Below are 21,252 nucleotides of genomic sequence, written 5' to 3'. Positions count from 1 at the left end.
AAAAATGTTCCTTTTGTCTCAGTGGCTGGACAGGTGTGTCGGTGTCTGCGTTTGATTGACAGCAGCAGGCAGGCTGGGCCCTGGCAGGGGAACGAGACAAAGTAAACAAACTTAAGCTGTAGCTTACAAGCCACAGGCAGATAGTCTTTTATTAGCAGTGGTATTGAAGAGTAAGGACCACTCCAGCATCTAAATGAACCAAAGTGACATTTGCAGGTATACTAACATGCTGTTTAATGTGCTGCAGCTGAGCATCTAATTAGCTGTCTGAATGTTTGTTTGGTGGCTTGTTCAACAAGCTAAGGTGCATTTCTCCCTTTTGTATTGTGATTTTTTTCTCAAAGGAGAACACAGGACAAGTGATTTACAGAACAAATATTTACGCTGTAAAAATATGCTACAATATTATCTACTAAAGTGACAAAGTTACACACTTGCATTGTTATCTGACCAAATAACCACACTCCAACATACAGATAGATATAACAACCTCTTAACTAAAAACATAACAGATTCCAGCTTTAATTGTCCTTATTTTTACACAATTTAGTGCTGCTGTGATCATTCCTGTGTAATAATGTCCTTGTTAATTTTAATTCCTCCCAGCTGGTGTTAATATCTTCATCTATATGTGCATTCACTCCCTACCAAAGCTTCACATAGCAGTAATGGTTATAGTTGGGCCAGCCCAGTGTTGGAGTTTTCCCATGTGCCGTTGCTCTTTCAAAATGAATAGGTGTGAACAGTTTCATTTACATCATCGGGGGCGAGTGAAGCCATTCTCAGTGCAATCCCAAAATAAGTTTTTAAAACACCCATTAACCGACTGAAGCATCTCACATGGAGGCTCTGACGCTGACAGGAGTACCAACCCGCAGATACAAACAGAAGCGACAGATCCATTTTACCAGCCTGCATGGTGGCTAACAGATACTTACCATAGCTAGCATCGTTAGCATAGCCATGCCATGCTGTGTGTGTAAAAATAAGGTGTAGCCACAGGGTTTCTGGCTTAACAGCACCGTGCTGGGCAGGTGACAGGTGTGTTTACAATATTGGTGTGCTCTGAAAGACGTCGCAGGGCGGATATAAAGTCACACAGCTGATGGACTGTTAGCCTAGCATGCTAATCCTACGTAAACATATGGATGAGACTATTATGTTTACAGACACCCACAGAGTGAAACAGATGAAAGAGTAGGGGTAGTTAACAGATAATTAGTGTTTCAAATCAAACATCCCAAGATATGAGTTGAAAGTATGACCTAGTCTTGTTTAAACATCACTGCATATTTCAAATGAAGACATTTTTGTCTCAATATTCTTTGTTTTCCAGCTATTTAGCCTTCTCAGCTGGTGCGAGGTTTGGTTTTCTCTTCATTAGATCTCTCTCCTCTCTCTCTCTCTCTCTCTCTCTCTCTCTCTCTCACACACACACACACACACACACACACACATCTTTAGGTATAAGATTTTTGGTCCAAGCTGTCTATATGGAACTGAAGACAACCTTGGAACAACATGGGTAGTGGAAAATTTAAAACCACAGTCAGTCAGTGGAGATGGGCAAATACTGTTGAATACCTGTTCATTCAGTTACATAAATTCTACAGACCACCCAGCGAAGTGTAGACTACCTCTAAATGCACACTACACATAAAATTTTAGTGCCTACATGACTGTGGAAGATCTTAAGGGGTGCATTTCTAGACCTTGTACTGTGCTCAGATAAAGAGGATGAAATCCAAAGAAAAATATATTTAGAGCCGTCACAGGAAACAACAGAAACAAGTAATACTTTTTGATAAGTCACAAAAACATAGAAGCCATCACAACAGAGTCTCTGAGACAGCGGCACACAGCCATTGTTTAGTGTGTGACTGGTTTATTAAAGGCTTTGTCTCCCGTTAATTAAAATCTCCTTCCTCTGAGGGATAAGAGGTGCCTTAAAACCATAGCCATATCTCAGCTGCTTAGAGCTTTAATATCTGAGTTTTTATGTTAAGGCCACAGTCTGTGCTGTCCTGAGGTTAAAGGCAGGGAAGCATGACAGAAACCCCTTGTCTCACTCACCAGGGTGGTCCTGGAGCTTTTAGAGCCAAGGTAAGTGAGGGAGTTATGTCTGCACACCGGTGAAGTGTAGTGCATAGAGGGACGTATGCTTGCAAAGACATCCACATACATCCACTTTCCCTCCTTATTTTCTCTCCCTTGTAAACAAACATCCATCGGTGTATGATGAGTGAACTTTGAGTGTTTCTGCAAAGCTATCATTTACTTATAAAACACTGAACTTAGAGGATTCTCATTAGCACTGCTGCATTCGTGTCTCGGTCAGCACAGCCGCAGTTATCACATCATCTCTCTAAACCTCGGGATCTGTGGCGAGATAAGGCGCGAAGACACTAAAACATCCTCAATGCTGCCCTCCTTTCCCTTATCCTCTTTTAGCCCCCCACCCCCCGGCCGTCTCCAGCGCAATAACAATTACCCATGATGCTGCCGGTGACATGGAGGTTGTGCAGGAGCACCCTGGCTGTGACACAAACAGCCCTGTTCTTGAGATGTGAAATAAACACCAGCTCACGACTCATCAAAGCCTGTGAGATTCTCCAATCCTCTTTAGGGGTGAGTGGATTATCCTTCCTAACCCAAATACTCTCTCCGCTCCCTGACTGCCACGGACAATCGTGTTGGGCCACACTCCACATACAGCGCAAATTACCTCGGCTGAGGTGACAATTCTCGGTCAGGCAGTCAGATACAGAAAATAGGCTGTGTCTCGATGCATATTTTCTCACGCTGAGGCCGTGCAATCACGCAAATGGCTTGGCATTTAAAGCCTTATTTATTCACAAAGTCATCCTGTGTTTGTGAGGGTACCTCCAGCTAACCTGTATATGCACACAATATGGCTGATTTCGTTTTGTTGAACTCCTCTTTCTCTTCTTTCTACCTCCTTATTAATCTGGAAGCAACGGTGAGCAGTTGTTCCTGACAAGCTCTGACTCCGGCAGCCAACTTTCTGATGCTTTTGATAATATACCAGCGAAACCTGACATGTAAGAAACTGAGAGAAAGAAAAGAATCTGCCGTTGCACTGTGAGCCAGGAGGTAGCCTGCAGGTTTTTCTCACTGAAGAATGTGTGGAATACAATAAGCGAAAGGCTTCCTTGTGTGACGGAATGTGAGAGAAGCTTAAGACTGACAACATTTGTGTGTTGAGTTTATTCTTGGAGCACTAATGAATATAGGAATGCAGCTGCTGCCATAATCAGTGACTTCTTAGTCCCTCTGATCAGTTTAGAACATGGAAACACCCTCATCTCTGTGATATTGTGAACTAAAAAGATACATTTTTCTTTGACCAGCGGCCTGTGGACAAAGAACTAAACAAAATTTACCCAAAAATTCAAAATCGTACAAATCGGAAGAAAAGCCGGGAACACACTCTATGCCCTTCTCCACCAAATTTCCTGTCACTCTCACGATGAAGTTAAACAATGCTAAGAAAACAACAATCTTTAAATTCTGGGGATATTTTATGGCTCCTGGCTTGACTCGGAATCTACTCCAGCTGATTCAGGGATGGACCTCCTGAGAGAAAACTGTTTACCCATAATAGCTTTTGGCTGAGACACTTTAAAACACACTGAGCTGAAAAAAAAAAAATACAGGGCTCTGGGGAAGCACCTGTGGCCATAAGCTTGTGACACACACACTCATACACATGCATACACAAAGCAGCCAAATAAGAATGCTGGTGCAGTGTGGGGAGGGGTGGTGGTCATTAATTGAATTTATGTTGATAAAGCTGTGAACATTTTTCCTTTTGATTAGATTAGTATATCAATTGCTCCTTTATCACGCGCTTGGGCCACATGCCAAAGGCATAAAGTAAAGTTTGATTGGGATGGAATGGACAGAATGATAGATAGATACATAGAGAGAGAGAGAGAGAGAGAGGAGAGCGACATGAAGACAGACAGAGTAATCCGGTTAATGATGAACTGGAGGAGTTTTGATCAGAGGATGCGCTGGTGTGTTGATTGGATCCGCCTGCTGCGAGGGGTAATCCCATCTGCTGCATGAGGAGGGGGTGAGACCGCAGCTAGAGGGGAGTCTCTGCTGTGGGAGGGAATTTTTTTCTAAGCTTGTTTCCAAAGACAGATCTGCTAAATTGAGGTAGGAGGCGAGGCACTGTTTGGGTGTGACTTCTTACAGCCTTTGAAGAGCTGTAATGCATACAGAAAGCAAAAGTGAACCTGTATAGCAGCCCCCGCAGCAGATAAATCCTCTCTTTGTGTTTGAACTTTCCATTGTGCTCCTGTGCAGTGAGCGGTGGCTCGTCACGTTTGGGATGCTCGGTGCATCCGTGTGTTTACGAGCGCGGAGACGAGGCCTCCCAGCCAGCGCCGTGTCAGTCGAGTCAGCCTGTTAGAAACAGCCCAAACTCTGAGTCATGGTTTTTCACCCAATCAATATGTACAATCATCAGTCGAGCCCTGACCTCATGATCAGGCTGGAAGGACATTTATGCAGCGTTTATTGTGTCAGTGTCTGGTTTCAACCAAGAAGGCAATCTCACACTCTCTCACGGGGAGGAAGAGCACGGGAAGTACTAGAGCTGATTTATTCTCTGTTCTCTGGCTGAGCTGGATCGCAGTTTACTAATGCACCTTACGTACTGTATGTCCAACCCACCAGTGGCTGTTTTCCAGTCCTGCAGTGAATTATTATGTGTACATTTCTCTCACTGAAGTGCAGACAACTCCTGTAATCCCCCTCCGCACCACAGTACATGATCATAGAGAATCCCCACTAGGCTGCTGTCCCACATTGCTCTTGGCACCTTTTAGCCTATATTTCTCACTCTATGCCACACTAGCCCTTGGCAGTGTCCTGGTTCCTCTACCTCCACGTGCCATGGTACAACTGCCTGAAATGCAGCCAGCACTGGTCAGCCCTGGCACTCCTTAGGGCACTGTTCACGTGAGAGATTAACTCCGCACTGCTCTCCTCTCTGCTGTCAGTTACACTCTGCTGGCTCCCCACTCCGAAGGCCGCTCATATGGAACCTCGCCCGCAGATTAGCCTGCTGCAGACAGGAGACTGTAGAAAATATTCCATGTTAAACACGTCAAGCCTCAAAGACGCTTAATACCAGCCAGTCGGAGGCAAAGGTTAACAGACACCTATTTTCACAATACACCCATCTCCAGTGATATAGCTAAGAAAAGTAGGGCACTTGATGTAAGTGATTCAGCACAGATATGAAAGCGCACCGCATTGCGGAAAACAAATATCATATATTTAAGTTTAGCTGAAATGCATTCATTATAAAACACAACGTACCAAGCTCAATCCCATCTTTAAAGCTCCTCTGCATGCCGACACTAATACCTGCTCACCTTGCCGCATTTCTGCTTGAACGGAGAGACATCTGACAGGAAGGCTCTGCTAAAGTAAACACTCTGACCCGCTACTCACTTCTGTTCATGAATAAATGAATACATGCATAATTAATCTGTTCTTTTGCGACTGTGTATTTACACAGGTGTCGCTCACACTTCATTTATACTGTACATAGTCAAATGTGTGTTTCGGTGTGTTGTTCCGTGCATATTTGTTTTATGTGAAGTGTGATACGTAAAGAGAGATTTATGCATTTGTCTGTCTGTTTGTGATCAGTATGTGTCCTTGCCCCATGTTCTGTTTCGTGTCTGATTGTGTGAGCAGTGTGCGCCGCTTAACACTTGTGTTTCTTGTAGATTTTGTCCACCCATGCATATAAATGCTGCCACGGTGGATTCACTGAATGTGCTTCATACTGTAAATCCCACAAGAAAATAATTAAGGTGATTTAGTATTATCTCCTTTTAGAGAGCTGTGCAAGTTGTGCAGGAGGGTAGGAAGTAGGCTGTTAGCCTGATTTTTTTATCTCTCATCTATTCTCCCCCCGGCCTTCCCTGTGTTTCTGGCCTGCTAGATACAATGAGACAGGGAGAGCTGCCTCACTACTGAACAGGGATTAATATTTAATCCAAACAAAAGTCTAATTAGTGAAGCCTGCCCCACACTTGGAGTGGACAGGAGGCAGAAGAGGGCATGGCATGGCGCGCTGCCTTTGACTGGCATAAACAAATGACTGGTATTGTTCAGATCCAGTGAGTGCGTGGCGGCCGGGTGGCTAATCCTGTTAGGATGCGTCCATGCTGAAGATGTCCGGAGCACTGGGAGTGCGCACAGCTCTTGATGATCAAACACCTCCTAGATGAGGGCTGAAAAGACGGAAGCTAAGCTAATCATAGTGTTTAAGACATCTCAGCCCAGAACCAGAAATGAACTCAGATTAATCATTAATGCTCTACAGCACTGCACTGTGATTAGCAGGGGAGGCCATGTGGGTTGGGGAGGGGTGGGGGGTAAACAAGGTCTGTGTGTGTATGTGTCTTAGGAAGTAAAATCACAATCTCAGTGCGCTCCTGTGTGTGTGTGTGTGTGCTTTGTATTGGCTGGTGCTGACAGAGTAAAATGGCAGTAACCATATTAAGCATTTCATCACAGAGAAACATTTACTCTCCCGCTGCATTGTTAGTTCCATCTACACCCCGCGTATAGCCAATATCGTCTGTATACAAGAGTGTGTACGTGCATTTATGTGTGAGCAAGACAGATTGCAGCCACTCTCATTTTTTCCCACGCAATATAAACTCACTGTAGTAATCACCGAAATTGAAAGACATCAGAGAAGGAAGAGGGGAGGGAGAGAGACGAGCGGAGAGAGGGAGCAGGCAGAGGCGGTGGTCACACAGGGGGGAGCGGGAGGCTGCTCCTGTCAACGGTATGGATAAAGACAAATGGTGTGCCACCGCTCTCTAGCCAGGCGGAAAAACACCACGTCCACGTTTGTCTGCTCCTGGTTTCTCTCTCTGTCATGTCATAATCAGCAAAAAACCTCACTGTCACAAGCGCACACTCAAACACACACACACACACAAAGCTGTCTGTCAATATTTCTCACTCGGAGGAAAATCTGAGCGTTTTATCTACAAACCACCCCTCACATGACCCACATGCTGGGCGTGCTGGGTGCCATCACCATGGCAGCTGTATGTATGGCCAGATGGAAGGCAAGCACAGGAAGTGACCTTATACCCCCCTGTCTCCTCTCATCTCCTCTCTCCTCTCTGCTGTACTTCCCTGAACTGCTTATCCACTTCACTTCCACTCTTTTTTTGCATTGCTCCTTTCCTTCTCCTCCTCCCGGTTCTTTCTCCATATAATCAAATGTGAGGATTTCATCTCTGCTAACTCTCTTCCTCCAACATATTCTGTCCTACGTCGCCCTTCTTTCCCTTTCTCTCCCTCCTCTTTGGCATCCATGGCTGCCCAATACCACGGGCTCTTGGTGTCTGCAGGAGCTAAAGCCCCACTCAGTGGAGAGAGCATACAATGAAATGAGGGGATTTGTGAGGTGCTCTATTGTTCCATGTATTCATGCAGCATAATGGGACATTTCCGTCCGACTGGAGAGTGGAGCAGTAGCCCAGCTCGGGGATCAGAGAGCCCCGGCTTCACATGGAGCTTCTGAATATAGTCAACATTAACTCCCACACAATGAGAGTCTGAGGGCCAGAAAACACAGTCTGAGATAGAGGAGCCAAGACAGCGTGATGTATAGTGTAGCGTATAAAGATGACAGTCATATTTTGTCTGCTGTTTTGTTGACTTCTGCTGATTATTCATCAAAGTCAATTTTCGAGCAAAAATGCCAAACATTTGCTGGTCCACGATTTTCAAATGTAGGAATTTTCTGCTTTTCTTTATTTATAATCGCTGTAAATGTTATATTTTGGAGTGTTTGGACAAAACAAGCTATTTGAAGACAGCAGCTTGAGTTGTGTGAAACTGTGATGCCCACTTCTTACTATTTTTTTTTTTTTTTTGGATAAAAGATTCATTGATAAATTGAAAGAAATACTAGACAGAACAGCTGATAATGAATATAATCATTAGATGCAGCGCTACTGTTGACACACACACATAATGAATATGACACCAGATAAGAGGTTTGTTTCCATGGTGTCGCAATTCAACAACAAAACCTGACATACTGCTGTTTGTTAACAGTGAAATAGTAATTAAAGGTAATGTTGTGAAAACGTGCGCTAACAGGTGTGTTTTTATGTTACTATACGTAATTGTTTTGGTATTAATGCTGATTATGTTTACATTAATGATAATAAAGATTATATACATACAAAACATTCTATATATATTGAACAGATGCGATATGAGAGGGAAGAGGAGAGTAGCCAGCTGTGAATTTTTAAAGCTGAGGTGAAAGTCTTTTCCACAAACAGAGCGTTGCCACATCTGTCCGTATGCTCAGCGAGACTCACGTACACACAGGGTTTAAAGCCTACAGCTGTGAGCAAATGCGTGCTGACATTTTGCTCAGATCAATACAGTAGTCACAGACACACTCACACATGCTGCCGAAGAGAGAGAGTGGAAGAGAGAGAGAGAGAGAGACATGCCATGCTGCAGTGCCGCTCTGTAGCATCCAAACTGTCCTGGACAGCACAAAGCCTTACCTGCTAGCACTACTGCATCCCACTACCACAGCAACCAATGACCACAGCATCAGGGAGCAATTCTGTGGTCATTTTCACTCCACAGAAGCACACTTGAACTCTTATAGTGACAATCCAAATGTAAACACAGTGCTTTACAGACAAATATGCATGAACGTACTGCATGAAAACACAAACAAGTCCCTGCTATCAGTCACAGAAATGCAGAATAACATTAACAGCATGGAGTGTTGATGGATGGGGAGGAGATGGGGTGATGTGGGTGAAAGGATGCAGGAGGAGGCTGAGTGTTGTACTCACAGCTCAGAATAGAGGATGTGCAGGTTGCCCAAATTGTCTGTGTAGTTGGCCGGGCTGAGCCAGGGCAGGACCAGCAGCAACAGAGCCTTCATGGTCAACGCTGGGCTCTTTCCCTCCTCTTTTTCCCCTTTCTTGCCCCTTTCTCTCCTCTCTGCGCTGAAGCTCTCTCGTCTTCTATTCCCCCCTCCTCCCCCTCCTCCTCCTCCACCTCCAATTCTCCAAACCTGGCCGTGCTGACCCCCCTATAGCTCGCCTGCCTTCCCTCTCCAGAGGCGCCCTCAGATCAGAAATTAATCCTTCACTTCCTACTTTTTCAGCTTCTCTCTGTCCCTCTGTCTTCCTCCCCTCTCTCTATATCTTTGTCTCTGTGAGCTTGGCAGTTTCTTCCTCTGCCTCAGGCTGGCTGCCTGGTCATCTCAGCTGCAGAGGCAAACGGGCCAGTTGCCAGAGGTTGAAGACGGAGCGGAGGAGGAAGAAGCAGCAGAAGCAGGTGCAGAGGAGAAGTCCCGTTGTGGCACAGGAGGAAGAGGAGAAAGTGCAAGAAGAAGAGGAAGGAGACCCATGCAAAGGTGGCACATTTGGAATACAATTTGAGATGTGCAGCCCCTTAATCTGCTCTGGGCAGTGGCGAGTTGTAAGAGGATTTGCGCTCGTATGCGTGTGTGTGCATGTCTGCCTCTCTCGGTGTGTGCGTATGCGTGTGTGCGCGCGTGTGTATGTCAGAGAGAACAGCGCAGGCTGTGACTTATACTGCAGCAGAAACCACTGAGGGGGGAGATGGAGCAGACCAAACTAAGACAGGAGGGGGGGAGATACCTGGTGCTGCTCTGATTGGCTCTGCCTTCCCACCATCTCACACACCCGCACACATGCACACACTCAAACATATACACACACGTACAACCTCTGCATTCACCTCCCCCTGCCTGCACATACGTTGGCCCGTGAAGGGGAGGATAGAGAGGAGGGAGAGAATATGTTGTTGTCCAAACCCTCACCCCTCCTCTCCAACGATGGACTGCTCCCTGTGCAGCAGATTGGTCTGATCACTCAACAGAATCTGCCTACATGTGTGGAAAGAAAAAAAAAGACAGAGCATGACCAAAACACGCCGGCAAATCAATAATCTTTGCAGGGATGGGAGCTTGTTATTCTGAGTGACATGGAAGAAAACGACAGGGATGAAAAAAATTGATTTTTTTTAACTGAACCACTGTCTGAATACACATTTCATTCATTCATTCATACGTTCATTCATACATCCATTCAAATTTCAGAGGGAAATATAAAAGGAGGATAGATAATGCACAATACCAAAGGTTAAACCCTTCTGTCATCACATCCTATTTCGATTGGTTGTGCAGGGATCTTGGAGAGCACTTACAGACGGGAAGTGACTGGGGGAGACGTGTGTGTTGATGGACTGGGTTAGATGTTAGGTGTTGACTTGAAGGTGTGATGTGATTGTGAATACAAAAGCAAGGTACGCTTCAACTGGAAACTGCAATGAGGTTGTTTAAGGCGAGTACAAGATTTCTTTTTCTCTGTCATCCGTTTCTATCTTTTTCATCTCTCCTGTAATCTCACTTCCATCCCTCTCTGTCTTTTTCTGTGGTAAACACAAAGCAAGAGAGCAAGAGAGTGGCTAAAGAATGCACTCCTAATCTATTTCCATTCTGACCTGTCAAATCTCACCCTCAGTCCCTTTTGCTTTTTCTTTTGTTTCTTTCCAGATGCAGTCAAGTCTTGAAATCACACTTTTTTTTCCAGCATGATACAACATTCTACTTTTCCTGACCTTTATCTTCATCTTCTCATTTGCCTTCTTGCTTTTCTGTCCTTGTTTTCCTCTACTTACCTTTTTCCCCCCACAGTTATCCGATTTTCATAGCACTGAGCTGTCTGCTACCCCAGAGAAAGACACTTAACTAGTGTAAATACCCTGTCTGAATGAATATTTCATGGGTGGAGGCAGGCATGCTGAATTTTTGTGTGTGTGTGTGTGTGTGTCTGTGTGTCTGTGTGTGTCTGTGCATACTGAGGCATAAGTTGTCCTGCGGTATTTGAACAGTACGCACAGCAACGAGACCACAGGGCACGCAGGAAATGGAAATGTAATTGGATTGTGACAGGATGCAGTTTGTGAACAGAAACCAGTCTGCCCCACAGGAGTCGTTTCATACACTACCACATTAACTCACACTCACAAAAACAAGATCATAACATACACAATACAAATACTCCAGCCCCATTATTCCTTTCCATTCCTCACTCACAACAGCCAATTCTTTATACTGATGTGAAGTCAAAGCAGGGTTGTTATTTGGCTACGTGTATGATGCTATTAAACCTCAAACAAAGCAACAAATGTGGGGTTCGTTTCCACGATACAGCACATTTTAGTCTTGAAATTTTTCCCCTAGCAAGAAATGTGTTATGACAGTAAATTGACGGCCTGCCTGGACTTGAATGTAATATCAGTTGAAGAAAAATATGTCATTGATGCTTTAGAAATGAAGCCAGACTACATCAGATATAATAATACATAAAGGCTGTAATAAAGTATTGAGGTCTCTCTATACAAACATACACAAAGGAAGGTCACATACAGAAGTAACAAGGAAACGTAAATGGAATAAAATTACCGTAACTACAAGGAATGCTCATTCCTTTTCTAAATATTCACACAACCTTTGAAGAATTCCTCTGTGAGCTTAAAAGTATATTTGAAAAGAAGTACATTTTCACAAAAAACAAGAGGAAGAAAAAAAAAAGAAAAAAACTCTATTGTGCTCAAGGCAGAACATCAGTAAAACATACACTTGGAGCTCTGGGTAAATTAATTTGGCTTATATAAAAAATATAAGAGTGAGAGGCTTGTAAAAAAAACTGTTTTAAGCATTACTGGCAGTGCATGCACATGCAGCTACATGCGTAATCGGATAAAGAAGAGAAATTACCTGAGCGGGCGGGAAGTCCCTGGCTGACTTCTGTGCGAGCCCTTACAGGACAACATCACAAAGCCAACAAAAAAAAGTAATGCCACTGATCAAACGCTTAGGATTTTGCTCTTGATTGCTCTAGTTGTGTCCAGAGTGACAATTTCCTCATCCAAAGGCCAATAAAGGTCATGAATGATTAGAGGAGTGTGACCAGATGGCATGGCTGTCTCAGTCATTACAACTCCTGACCTGTTGCCAGATTCTGGCATATGGCCAGTGACAGTGTCCTCTACCGTCACGGGCACCAAAATATCAACAGATATGGTGGGGGAGAATGGTGTCATATGCAGGAAACAAACTTGTATGTGAAACCGTTGATGGCCTTCTTCGTCTTATTTCTATGACAGTCATGTTTTAGCTTTTGTCATATTTGAGAGAACCTAAACCAGCAGCACAGCTGACATTATACAAATTTAGACAGTGGTGGAAAGTAGCTAAGTACATTTACTCAAGTACTGTACTTAAATACAATTTTGAGGTACTTGAACTTTACTTGAGTATTTCCATTTGTTGCTACTTTATACTTCCACTCTGCTACATTTCAGAGGGAAATATTGTACTTTCTACTCCACTACATTTATCTGACAGCTTTAGTTACTTTTCAGATGAAGGTTTGACACAAAGGATAATATAACAAGCTTTTAAAATACAACACATTGTTAAAGATGAAACCAGTGGTTTCCAACCTTTTGACGTCTTACAAAAAGCAGTGTGTAGTCGGGGTCACATTTCAGATGTCTATGAGTTGTTAACAGCTCCACCAAATAGTGATTTTTCACTCTAAACTTCTCACATGGTTTCATTTCAATAAATGTTCAAATGATCCGATATTTCACCAGAAATCAAAGAGTGGAGTTCAGTTGGCTGCAATCTGCAACCTCACTGCTAGATGCCACTAAATCCTACACACTGGTCCTTTAAGTAGGATTTTTCATGCAGGACTTTTACTCATAATGGAGTATTTTGTACACAGCTGTATTGGTACTTTTACATAAGTAAAGGATCTGAATATTTCTTCCACCCCTGCATTTAGAGAATCACACAAAATATAGCCAAACAAAAATGATTTCTGTCTCTTTACTTGCCCCTTGTAGCTATCTGAGAGCTAATACGCCCTTTGGGTGTAGTCTGCTGTGCACCTGTGTTGAATTAAATCATTACCTTGATTGTCTTGCATATAAGCCTACATCCACATTACGGGCCTTAATGCTCAATTCCAATTTTTTAGTCAGAGCAGATCTTTTTGCATTGATGGTTCACATTCAGGTTTGTCTGTAACATGTATCCAGCTCCGGTGTGAACACCACTGAGGTCCTAAACTGTCACACAACTGAAATGTGGACACATGTGTACAAGAATAACAACAATAATGTCATTTGTGCAACAGTCAAATCATAAACATGGATGACATGGCTGCGCTAGCATACATGTCCAGGATTATTTGTTGTGGAGGTTGGCAGACAATACAGATGATGAGGATGACAATGAGAACAAGACAGCGAAATGTTTATTTTTACCAAGCTATGAGGTGCCAACACTGAATAATGATGACAGGCAATATGCACATGCACGTGAGATGTTAAAAAAACCATTGAATTCCGATCTGACTGTTCTGACAGCGGTCACATTACCATAGATCAGTTATGAATCAGATCCAGGACCACATATGCAAGTGGACCAGATCTGATATGAAAAAAATCAGATTTGGGCTACTCATCGTGTGATGTGAACATAGCCTAAGTATTGCAGTATTAACACTATCAATGCAAGGCCTACATGGCCAAAATGTCAGCAATGACATTTTAATGAATCATGAATCTCAACAGATGCTGACTGCTTTGATTGTGTGCCACCTTTTATTACATTTGAGCTGATTTGTCTTTTTTGAGTTCAAGCACCCAATTGGAACGCACACTTGCTGCTTCTTTTGCAGACAAAATGTATGTTTTACGGATTCTGCAATGACAAACATTTCAGAAATACATGCATCTCAAGGACCTGCTCACATTTAGTGACTTGAACTTTCTACATAGTTCATGATCAAATCTTAACACATACATAAAATGTACGACAAAAGGTAAACTGACTGCACTGCTTAAACAGTAGCCATAATTGCTGAACGGTATTGAAAGAAGCGAACAGAAGAGAAATGTTGAAATGGGTATTTCACTGAAACCCTTTCACATCCTTGCACACAGTGTAGAGCCGTCTCTCTGGACATGGCCTCTCACCTCCGCAGATAACACCTTCTAACTATGGGAGAGCAGCTGAATCCTTCAGGGACACGGCCTCAGAGCTCCACACCTCATTATAACATTCACACTACATGAAGGAAAAGACTGGGAAACAATGGAGCAATGCAGAGAAAGGGATAGAACGAAAGATGGAGTAAGAAAGAAGGTGCAAAAGGAGTAGAAGCAGAGGAAACGGGAGTGGGTGTGTAGGCGGCGGGTGGTGGAGAAAGAAAATACGTTTTTATAGAGTGCGTGATGAATAGGAAATGCAGATATGCTGCTTGTGTATGAGATGTGTGGCGAGATGCACTAATTATCATCAGAGGCCTTTGGACTAGGGGAGTGTTAATGAGCATTAATGAAAACAGACCCACACTGAGAGAAACCAAAGTACAGCCTTTTAATGATATATAAACACAGAAGCTGGGCCTAGTTTAGATGAAAGCCTGGTTGGAGGAAGAACTTTCCCCTTTGGGGCTGGAGCTGTGGGTTAATGACAACGGGCAGAAGAGGGTGGGAATCTTAGAGTGAGTGTTTACAGCACGTCATTGCAGCTTTTACTGGATAGCAAGAATCAAGGGTAAATAGGAGAGAAAGAAATGAAATGCTTACTGGTTTTGTATAAGAGCACTGCTTATATTTTAGTTTCTTTAATGTTAAATACACAGTTTAAGGCCTGTAAATGTCTCAAGATGCACACTGCTTCTACTATGTGAGGCTGGTAAAGCAGTGTTGAGATAAACTACACTGTGTTTCTACCATCCTACCTGCTCTTGATGTGGTCTTCCATTTCACCACGGGCCATTATTTCAGTGCAATGGTCAGTGAAGGGGCAAGCCACGGTCAGCTTGTCCAGCAGCTTGTGCACCAGCAGGCTAGGCTTCCTGCAGCTCTGGAGCATGAGGGGCGTGCGGCACACGGGGCAGAAGTCGCTCTCCAGCAGGAAGCTGGTGAGACACTCCTGGCAGTAGGTATGTCCACAGGGCGTGTCCAGGGGTCTGATGAGCGGTTGCAGGCAGATGTGACAGACGAGGTCGTCGTCCACCTCATCTTTGTAGATGTACTCGTGGTTTTCCTCCAGCTGGTGGCTGTGGCCGCATGACGCACACAGATCAGGAGGCGGAGACAACAGTCCATATTCTGTTGGGGAAAGAGGTGGTGCCGATGCTTCAGCCATCGCCAAGGCAAGTTCAAGCTGTCCACTGTCTCTCTGGATATTCATCTGGAGTGGAGGACTCGGGATGTCTTGTTGGATCCAGTGGGGAGGTCATTAGCAGCAGACATCTGTGGGGAACTTTGTAAGGAAAAGAAACATAGTGTAAGACAGGGAGACAGCAGTCACGGTTATCATGTCAAGTAAACAGGGCGTGAAAATATTCATAAGCTTTTTTTATGGAGCAGAGACAGAGAGAATGCTGGGATTCTTTGTTTTTCTTTCACACACACATGAACAACTGCAGCATGATGTGTGCAGCAGTCCTACACACTTTTTTTCTTTTCTCAGTTTATTTGATCCCCCCGCCCCCCCTCCAGCACAGAGAAGTCATATCGAACTACTGAGATTTCTTCTCTGGATGTAGGAATATCAATACCATTCATCTCAGCGGCAAGTGCAGAGACAGATAGATACAGATAAGTCTCCGGCACTCACTGACTGTACTGCGTGACAAACACACATTGCTGTTAATCCACTGTGGGATGTGACATGATTTCAAACATGCCAGTTTGGGTTTTTTTTCATTTTCTTTATTGCCACACTGGTTTACACTGTGTTGACACTGCGAGCGTGCCAGTGTACACGTCATATCCAAAACAGGCAGGCTCCTTGAGCACATGGACGCGAACAGATGGGCTCAGTCAGACACACGTCACCTTGGCAACGGCCATCTTGTTGGCGCTCCACTTGCTTTGTTTCTGGACCCACTATTGAGTAACTTGAGTCACTAATGAGACACTACATATCGTTAAAAAACAACAACAACAACAGAACTTTGTTTGGAGTCTACAACATACAAATGTAATCCAAGTGCTAGTTCTGTTTTAATTGGACACATTCCCATGCTCTTGTGCTAAATAGTGTAATAAACAATAGACTTTGATGTGCATCTTAATATGCTAATGCATACAAATGCTGCACGGCACATGTATAACAGCAGAGTTGTCAAAACAAACAGCCACACAGTGTGAGAATGGAGCATGGCGAGTTGTGACTGCCATAAAAGCTCAGTGTCTTTGGTGTTTCTGGGAGGGGACGACTAATAAGTAGAGGCTGAGCAGTCTTAACAAAGATGAACTTTCCCACAGCGAGCTGCAGTGACACGGCTGATTCATCACACACTGTGGCACCTGCTGCGTCTGAGGTCTGGCCTGATCTATGGAGCAGAGCACTTTCATCACAACACAGGAAAAGCGAGAGACAGAAAGGGAGAGAGAGAGAGAGCAAATACCTGCCAGCAGGAGCAGAAAATGAAAAAAAAAAAGTGATTCAAAGCTAAAGAAAATGAAAAATGAAGGTGGTTTGATATTCTCTGCAGCTCCTGATCTGAACAGGATAAGATAATCTTCTTAACTTTGTTCTCTTCTTTCTCCTGGGAAACTTTGGTGTTAAAAGAGACAAAGATAACTACACACTAACAATAAGAATATTGCAACAGGATTGGAATATACTCCTATTTAGTAGCCTGAAACAAAATGGATGACATCTTCAGCGCCCAGATACTTACAGACTAGCAGGAACAGTTTAACCATAATAATCTGAGTTTGGAATGAAACAGTAACAAGCTTTCTGTACACAAATGCATGTACCTACAGGCAAAGCCATGCACGTGGACACACACACACGCGCGTGCATGCTTCTACACACCCACTCGTAAAGACGAGCACTTTCAGAGAACACACCCATGCCTGCAGAGCATCAACACTCCCCAACTCATTCCTGATCTTTGAAGTTACACTGCCATGACAGTCCTGTTGTACTGCTGCTCTCCACCCAATACCAGTGAATCTTAACACATACATACTTCTAGTTTTTATTAGAAGACGAGGCTGGTGACTTTCTATATTTTTCTTATTGTCGACAGATCTCATGTGCAGAGCCAAACCAACAATGAACTCATCCTACTTCCAAGTAGTGTGTGTGTGTCCAAAGCCTGATATATTCCTCCAAAAACTATTAAAAAACACCACAATGAGTCACATCGCTGGGTGACATGTTCCATCACCCCGAAAGCAATGGTTGCTATAGTTTGTTTAGAAATGGCTCCAGAGTGTAATAACAGTGGTCACGTCTCAAGAGAGTAGTTCTGTGTAAGGCGGACGCCACCGCACATGTGCGGGAACACGGTTCTGTTTACAGTGCTTTGCAAGCTTGTTGTGTTACATATCACAACCTCTTGACTTTGTCCTGAAGTTCTTTGAGAAATTTACAGCACAGCATGCACAGTGGCGTCTGCCGTACAAGAAACTTCTCTCCAGAGACTGAAGGCTGGATTGCTGTTATTACTCTTTGGAGCCGTTTCAAAACAAACTACTATAACCATTATCTTCGGGGCAAAGCAGCATGTCACCCAGTGCAAAGGTGTGGCTCATTGATGTGTTTTAACAGTTTTTGGACAACAATGAAGGTCTACAGCACAGAGAAATAAGATATATCAGGCTTTGGATACACACACACAATACTTGTAAGTAAGATCAGTTCATTGTTGGTTTGGCTTTGCACATGAGATTTTTTGACAATAAGAAAAATATAGAGAATCAGCCTTAACTTTAATAGCTACTTCTGCAGGCAAATATACAAACAAGCATATGAAATGTGAGGTTTTTAGTTTGGTTGCAAAGCAATCTTTCTTTTCACTTTTCCAGTTCATTTTTGATCACAAGATGAAAGAAAAAGCTGTGTGGATTGTACATACAACACCATGGTCATGTCAAGTCTTGGTTCAATAGGTTCTCCCTTTTCAACTATTGAGAGCCAGAAGATTTGTTTGTTTAAGATAGCCTATACCTTCTTCCTCACACATTGCACATTTTATGTAAATAGGACTGTTTATACACTCTGGGGTTACTTTCCTGTGATCTGAGATGACTGGACGAGTTAATAATGATATAAGGCTTTGCTATGTCAGCTCCTTTTCCTAACGATTGATTCTGAAAAACAACCCAACGACAAGAGAAGTGTGTCTGTGTCAGCACTCTCACTGTCCACACTGAATCACACTGAAACACACTGAAAGCAAGCATGTTGCTATGTACATATCCACTCCTCACATTCACAAGGACAAATCAAATCATATCTGTATCAGTCAAACACACCCTTGGAGCAAAAGGCTAATTCTGCCAAATCAGATAAACCTCTGCATGTGCGCTGGATAAAATGTGACACGGCCTTCTTTTGCATAACATCATTGTTAATCATTGCAGATTTTATTTTATGCACTGCAACGCACTGAACTGTGCTGACGTGAGGAAATTCATGTCATAGTTTCATTTTAACTAACGCAGAGAACACCTGGTTATTGTAGTTGTGACAGGTGCGGTCTCTCATTGTCAAAACCATAAACTGCTCAGTGATTCATATAGAAAAGAAACTAATCTCAGTTTCATGGTATTGAGGCCCACACTCACCGACACAATTACAGCTCAGAGTGGGAGTGCTGAACAAGACGTTACTCATCAACATATCAATTCATCATCAGATCATAAAAAAATCTTGAAATAGTACTGACTATCAGGGTAGCCCGCTGCTCCAAGCAGCTCAATAGACACAGCCCTGACAAATGAACATGAGGCAGCCTGGAGTTTGGCACAATAGGCTGTTCTGTCCAGACATGTCTCTGAAATGGAGAGAATTCCAGCAAGCTTTTCTTTTTTCATGCTCTTATGACATCTGCTTAAGTACATATAAAAAAAAACAAAGAGTGGAATAAAAGTAGTATAAATCAGTATTTCTATATAACTGGACAAACGAATGACTGAATGTCTGTATGAATAATTAGGACCTAAATTACAGTGTTAATAAGTGTTCAACTATGCATACTCACAGCAATCTATTCATGAGTCAGGTTCTCCTACCTGTATGTTAAATATAATGGCGGTTATGTAGCATATCACAGTATCTGTTATTTTAGTCATCTGGTTTAGAATCCAGATGAAACGGCATTTCGAGAGAATCTAACTTCCGCATCGTGACGTATTTTCGAGTGAAACAGGACAGACAGACGGGACATAACGTTGGGAGGTGCCGTTAAAAGTTGAAGATTGATCGATAAGTGGATGTCATAATATTATAGGTTGCATAAACACACATCATATTTTGTTTTACAGAAAGAAACAGAATTTTAATATAAGAATACAAGAAATGGAGTTGGTGCACAACACAACCGGGAATATGATCTTAAAGGGGTTAAAAAGGCATTTTTCATTTCATCTCGACTTTAAGCTTGCTCATTAAGAGCAGGACACACAGATACTATTACATAACACACCACAACTTAATATTTTAAAAGTCTTTCAAATCTAGCACATCTAGTTCCATTTAGAGCGAACATATGGGATGTGGAGCATCAGAGCAGCATAATTCCTGCCCTTTCAATAACCCTTGTCATCAGGCCTATGTACATGTATGTGTATGTTTGTGCTCTCTGAGTTCATAGCTATCTCCACGGTGAGACTGAGCCAGGCCTGACACCTCAGTCTGGGAGAACAGCTGCAGGCAGATGTGAAGCTCTGTGAAGTGTCTCTAATATCAGAATGGCTGACTGGGTCAGCACAGATTGTACTGAACACCAACTGAGACGCTAAGATCAGCAATCACACACATAGGTAACAGCAAATCTAAACATCTATCTCTCACACACGTGTGAAGTTAACACACAGGGATTGAGTGCAAATAAATTCCATGCAAATGACACAGAGCAGCAACAGGCACTGGAACAATGTTTTACGACTTCTAACTAAGTTAAAGTTTAACTATTGAAGTATTTAAGAAAAGTAACAAAGATACCTATCATAAAAAAGCCTTTGATTTTGTGCTTGAAGTAGAGAAAGTATAATACTTACTCCATGAGCGACGTTCACTTTCAGTAGTGCAGCTCACCTAAACAGGTAAATCCTCACAGAGGGTGTAACATTAGACCATTCCAAGAGGAGGTGGAGGGGAAGGAAGGGAAAGGAGAATTAAATGACTCAGAGAAGAGGACTTTGTCCCGGTCACTGAGCCTGCCGATTGGCTGTCGGTCTTCAGTGGAGAAATTTTATCCGACTGTTGGTCTTGAGGGAATTCTCCGACCCAAAATGAGGAAGACTGCTGCTGTGTGAGCTCAGTACCTGCTCACCTCTAACAGGCCAAGGTGATCAGGAAGTGAGACAGCAGAGAGGCGGAGCCAGAGAAAAAGTAAACAAGAGAACTGTCCAAACCTGCTCTGAGAGTTCGGGAGAAACTAGAATTTCCTATAAATTTGAGGGGCCTTAGGAAACAAAAGAATAGATGGTTATGAAAGCAGTTGAGACATTTTTCAAAAGTGTACCAATAACAAATGGGTTTTTTTTGTAATGAAATATTGAAATGTCTTGCAAAAGGGCACCAGCAGCTTGAGCTACAAATTCTGACGGGACCCCCTCTATAACACAATAAAAATTTAATAACTCACTAAAACATTTCATACATCTACAGGATTGATTTCCTGCAGACCATTTACGTAAACACAAGGACTGCGCTATGTTCTTTAAACAGGAAGCCCATAATCTAAGTAAATGACAACATGTCTCATAGGATTAGGTAATGTTACCATGTACAGCAAGTATTTTGAAAACTATGTACCATGCAGACATTATAATAGTTGTTGCTTGTATAGGGCCTTCTTTTGTGTTGTGGTTTCTCTTCTCTCTGACAATAGCTGCTTTATGTGCGTGTGACCCCGGCTTTGTACAAAAACAGTTGTTATCCTCGTTTTCAGATGTGGTTTCCCTCTCGGCTTCTCTTACCTCAGCTCTTTAAACCCTGAGACTGCGAGCCACAGGTGCTCCAGACAAACACAACTGCAGACACAAAATGACAGTTCTTGATGAGTCACTCTGTGACGCAAGCAGATCTGAATCACAAGTTATCCAATATGTAGG

The 21,252-nt window shown here is 43.1% G+C and overlaps 1 protein-coding gene across 4 annotated transcripts in view; it reads right to left on the bottom strand.

Annotated features, from left to right (window-relative positions):
- The window catches only part of lnx1 (ligand of numb-protein X 1), a 35,726-nt gene extending 15,015 nt beyond the window's left edge, over window positions 1-20,711 (bottom strand). For 2 of the 4 annotated variants that reach the window (XM_067597595.1, XM_067597596.1), the window contains exons 1-2: window positions 20,194-20,711; window positions 14,904-15,430 (exon numbers count right to left, since the gene is read on the bottom strand). In XM_067597595.1, coding sequence (XP_067453696.1) covers window positions 14,904-15,358 — 455 coding nt within the window. In that variant the 5' untranslated portion in view covers window positions 15,359-15,430; window positions 20,194-20,711. Of the gene's footprint in view, window positions 1-8,900; window positions 9,059-14,903; window positions 15,431-20,193 lie in introns of those variants that run through there. The other 2 variants (XM_067597597.1, XM_067597598.1) reach the window with 1 other exon arrangement.
- Between the last annotated feature and the right edge of the window lie 541 nt (window positions 20,712-21,252).

This window comes from Thunnus thynnus, chromosome 8, assembly GCF_963924715.1.
Source record: "Thunnus thynnus chromosome 8, fThuThy2.1, whole genome shotgun sequence".
In the NCBI taxonomy this organism is placed as follows: Eukaryota; Metazoa; Chordata; class Actinopteri; order Scombriformes; family Scombridae; genus Thunnus; species Thunnus thynnus.
This window is presented reverse-complemented; position numbering and strand designations above follow the sequence as displayed.